Source organism: Otolemur garnettii, unplaced genomic scaffold, assembly GCF_000181295.1.
Source record: "Otolemur garnettii isolate 467f Iridium unplaced genomic scaffold, OtoGar3 scaffold00127, whole genome shotgun sequence".
NCBI classification, from domain to species: domain Eukaryota; kingdom Metazoa; phylum Chordata; class Mammalia; order Primates; family Galagidae; genus Otolemur; species Otolemur garnettii.
Genome location: NW_003852522.1, coordinates 4,154,023 through 4,156,168, shown reverse-complemented (window position 1 = coordinate 4,156,168; position 2,146 = coordinate 4,154,023). Strand labels below are relative to the sequence as shown.

Here is a 2,146-nt window from a genome sequence, read left to right as displayed (position 1 = left end):
GGGCTGGGGATTCGAACCCGCCACCTTAGGTGTACGTGACTGGCGCCTTAGCCGGTTGAGCTATGGGCGCCGAGCCATTGTCTTCCGATTTCAATAGGACACCATCTCTCTCTCCCCCTCAGATGGCAACAGCAAAAAGGCTGTGTCATAATCATGTATACAAACTCACATGTGCACATGCAATTCTGTAACACATGTAAACTGATATAGTCAGGGACATATAATTGCAGATACACAATCAGATACATCCATACCCAAACACGCTCACTCAGGGACACACCCACACTCACTGCAGGCTGCTCCCTCACACACAGGAACAGGTGCTGGGACCCCCTGATGCCAATGCACATAAACTTTTTTCTCTCATTCCCCCATACGCACATGGAAATGCATGCATCCACACACAGACCAGGACATACCCAAATAATCTCACTTGACATGAAAGACACACAGAAAGACATGGTTTCACACATTGACTGCAAGTCTGAGAATTTGGACCCAAAGCTCTCACCCGTGTCAAGCTCAATACTACCTAGGCTGGGCAAATAACAACCCCTCCCCAGGAGATGTCACCTCCCACCACTTGCCTGCAACCCTTGGAAGCAAGGTCCTCTTTGCTTCTAGCCAGGGGTGGGAAAGAATCAGCATGTTGGACATTTGCAGCTAAGCAGGTGTGTTGTGTGTGTGTGGAGGGAGGGGGTGGTGAAGTTGGGTAAGTTGGGCAGAAGATCCAGAGCATCAGGAATCCAAGCCCATGTTTTAGGAGGAGTCCCCCAAACAGACTGAAGAGGGGAGGAGCTCCCAGAGGGGTGGGAGGTGAGAGGGTCATTTCTGGAGGTTGAGGGAACTTTGCAGTGAAGGAGTCCTGTCCCCTGTCCCCAAGACACCAGGACCATCCTGACTAACCCGATGTAGTCCCCACCCCTTCTACCCCAAAGGAGGGAAGCCGAGAATTAAGGCGATGGAGGGGGATGGGAAGGGAAGGCGGAGGCCATCCTGGACCTTTGGGAAGCAGCTTCAGCCGGTCTGAACCTCGTCTGCCTCCCAGGGAGGGCGATTTATGGGGGTAAATACTCAGCACAGGGTGAGGAAGGTAATGAGGAGAGGGATGCTAGGGGACAGGGATGCAGGGGAGAGAAAAAGAGAGCCAGACAAAAAGTGATACAAAGTCAGGGACAGCGTCACAGAGACAGAGGCAGAGACAGGGATAGACAAAAATAGAAAGAGATCCAGAGAAGCAAACCAGAGGGGAAAGAACTGAGAGGTAGAGAGAGGCAGAGCCAGAACTACTCAAAGACACCTAGACACAGCCAAGCAGAAACTCTAAAGGTGAGGACACTCAAGAGCCCAAGACCCTTCCCACCCTTTCAGAGGCAAGGTCCCTACCAGGCCCCCAATCTCACCCTCCTGCTCCGCCCAACTCAGCCCGGACCTGGCTCAATTCTGCAGCCCTTGTCACCACCAGAGCCGGCGAGCCTGGAACATTGTTGGCACTCGGACACTGCTCACTAATAATAATAATCAATGATAGCAGTAACCATGCTAGACGTTGTTGGCACTCGGACACTGCTCACTAATAATAATAATAATGATAGCAGTAACCATGCTAACCATTGATAATAATAATCAACGATAGCAGTAACCCGGCTAGGCGTCCCAGGGCTCCCTTCGCCTGCCTCCGCGTCCAGCCCCGGAGCCCCGGAGCCCCGAGAGGACGCCCCGGACCCAGGCTCGCCAGGCAGGTGGAGACCCGGGCGGGGGCCCCTAGGGGCTGCGGCGGAGGCTACAGTGGCGCGGACACCACGCCCCCCGGGAGCGCCCCCAGCACAACAGCCACTCACGATTTTCTCGGAGGCGCCCGCACGGGACACAGTGCCGTTGAGCCCCACAAGCGAGGGTAGCGTCTGCGACATCCAGTTGGTGACCATGGCCATGGTGCTCAGCACGGCCCCGATCTTGAGCAGCGGCACAGACATCGCGCCCCCGCCTCATGCCCCACGGCCGCCAGCCGTGCGCGTCCCTTCTCTGGCCAGCCGCCGGGCGCTCGGTCCCTTGCCACCCAGCCGCCCTGAGGGGCACGAGCGTGAGCTGGGGAACCGGCCGGGGCCAGCCGGGGGTGGGGGGGCCCAGGGACGCGGGCTGCGGC

General features: G+C 56.8%; 1 protein-coding gene across 1 annotated transcript in view; it reads right to left on the bottom strand.

Annotated features, from left to right (window-relative positions):
• Positions 1–2,066, bottom strand: part of OLFM2 (olfactomedin 2) — a 59,239-nt gene extending 57,173 nt beyond the window's left edge. The window contains exon 1 of the mRNA XM_012810244.1: positions 1,842–2,066. Coding sequence (XP_012665698.1) covers positions 1,842–1,976 — 135 coding nt within the window. The 5' untranslated portion in view covers positions 1,977–2,066. The remainder of the gene's footprint in view (positions 1–1,841) is intronic.
• Positions 2,067–2,146: the final 80 nt, after the last annotated feature.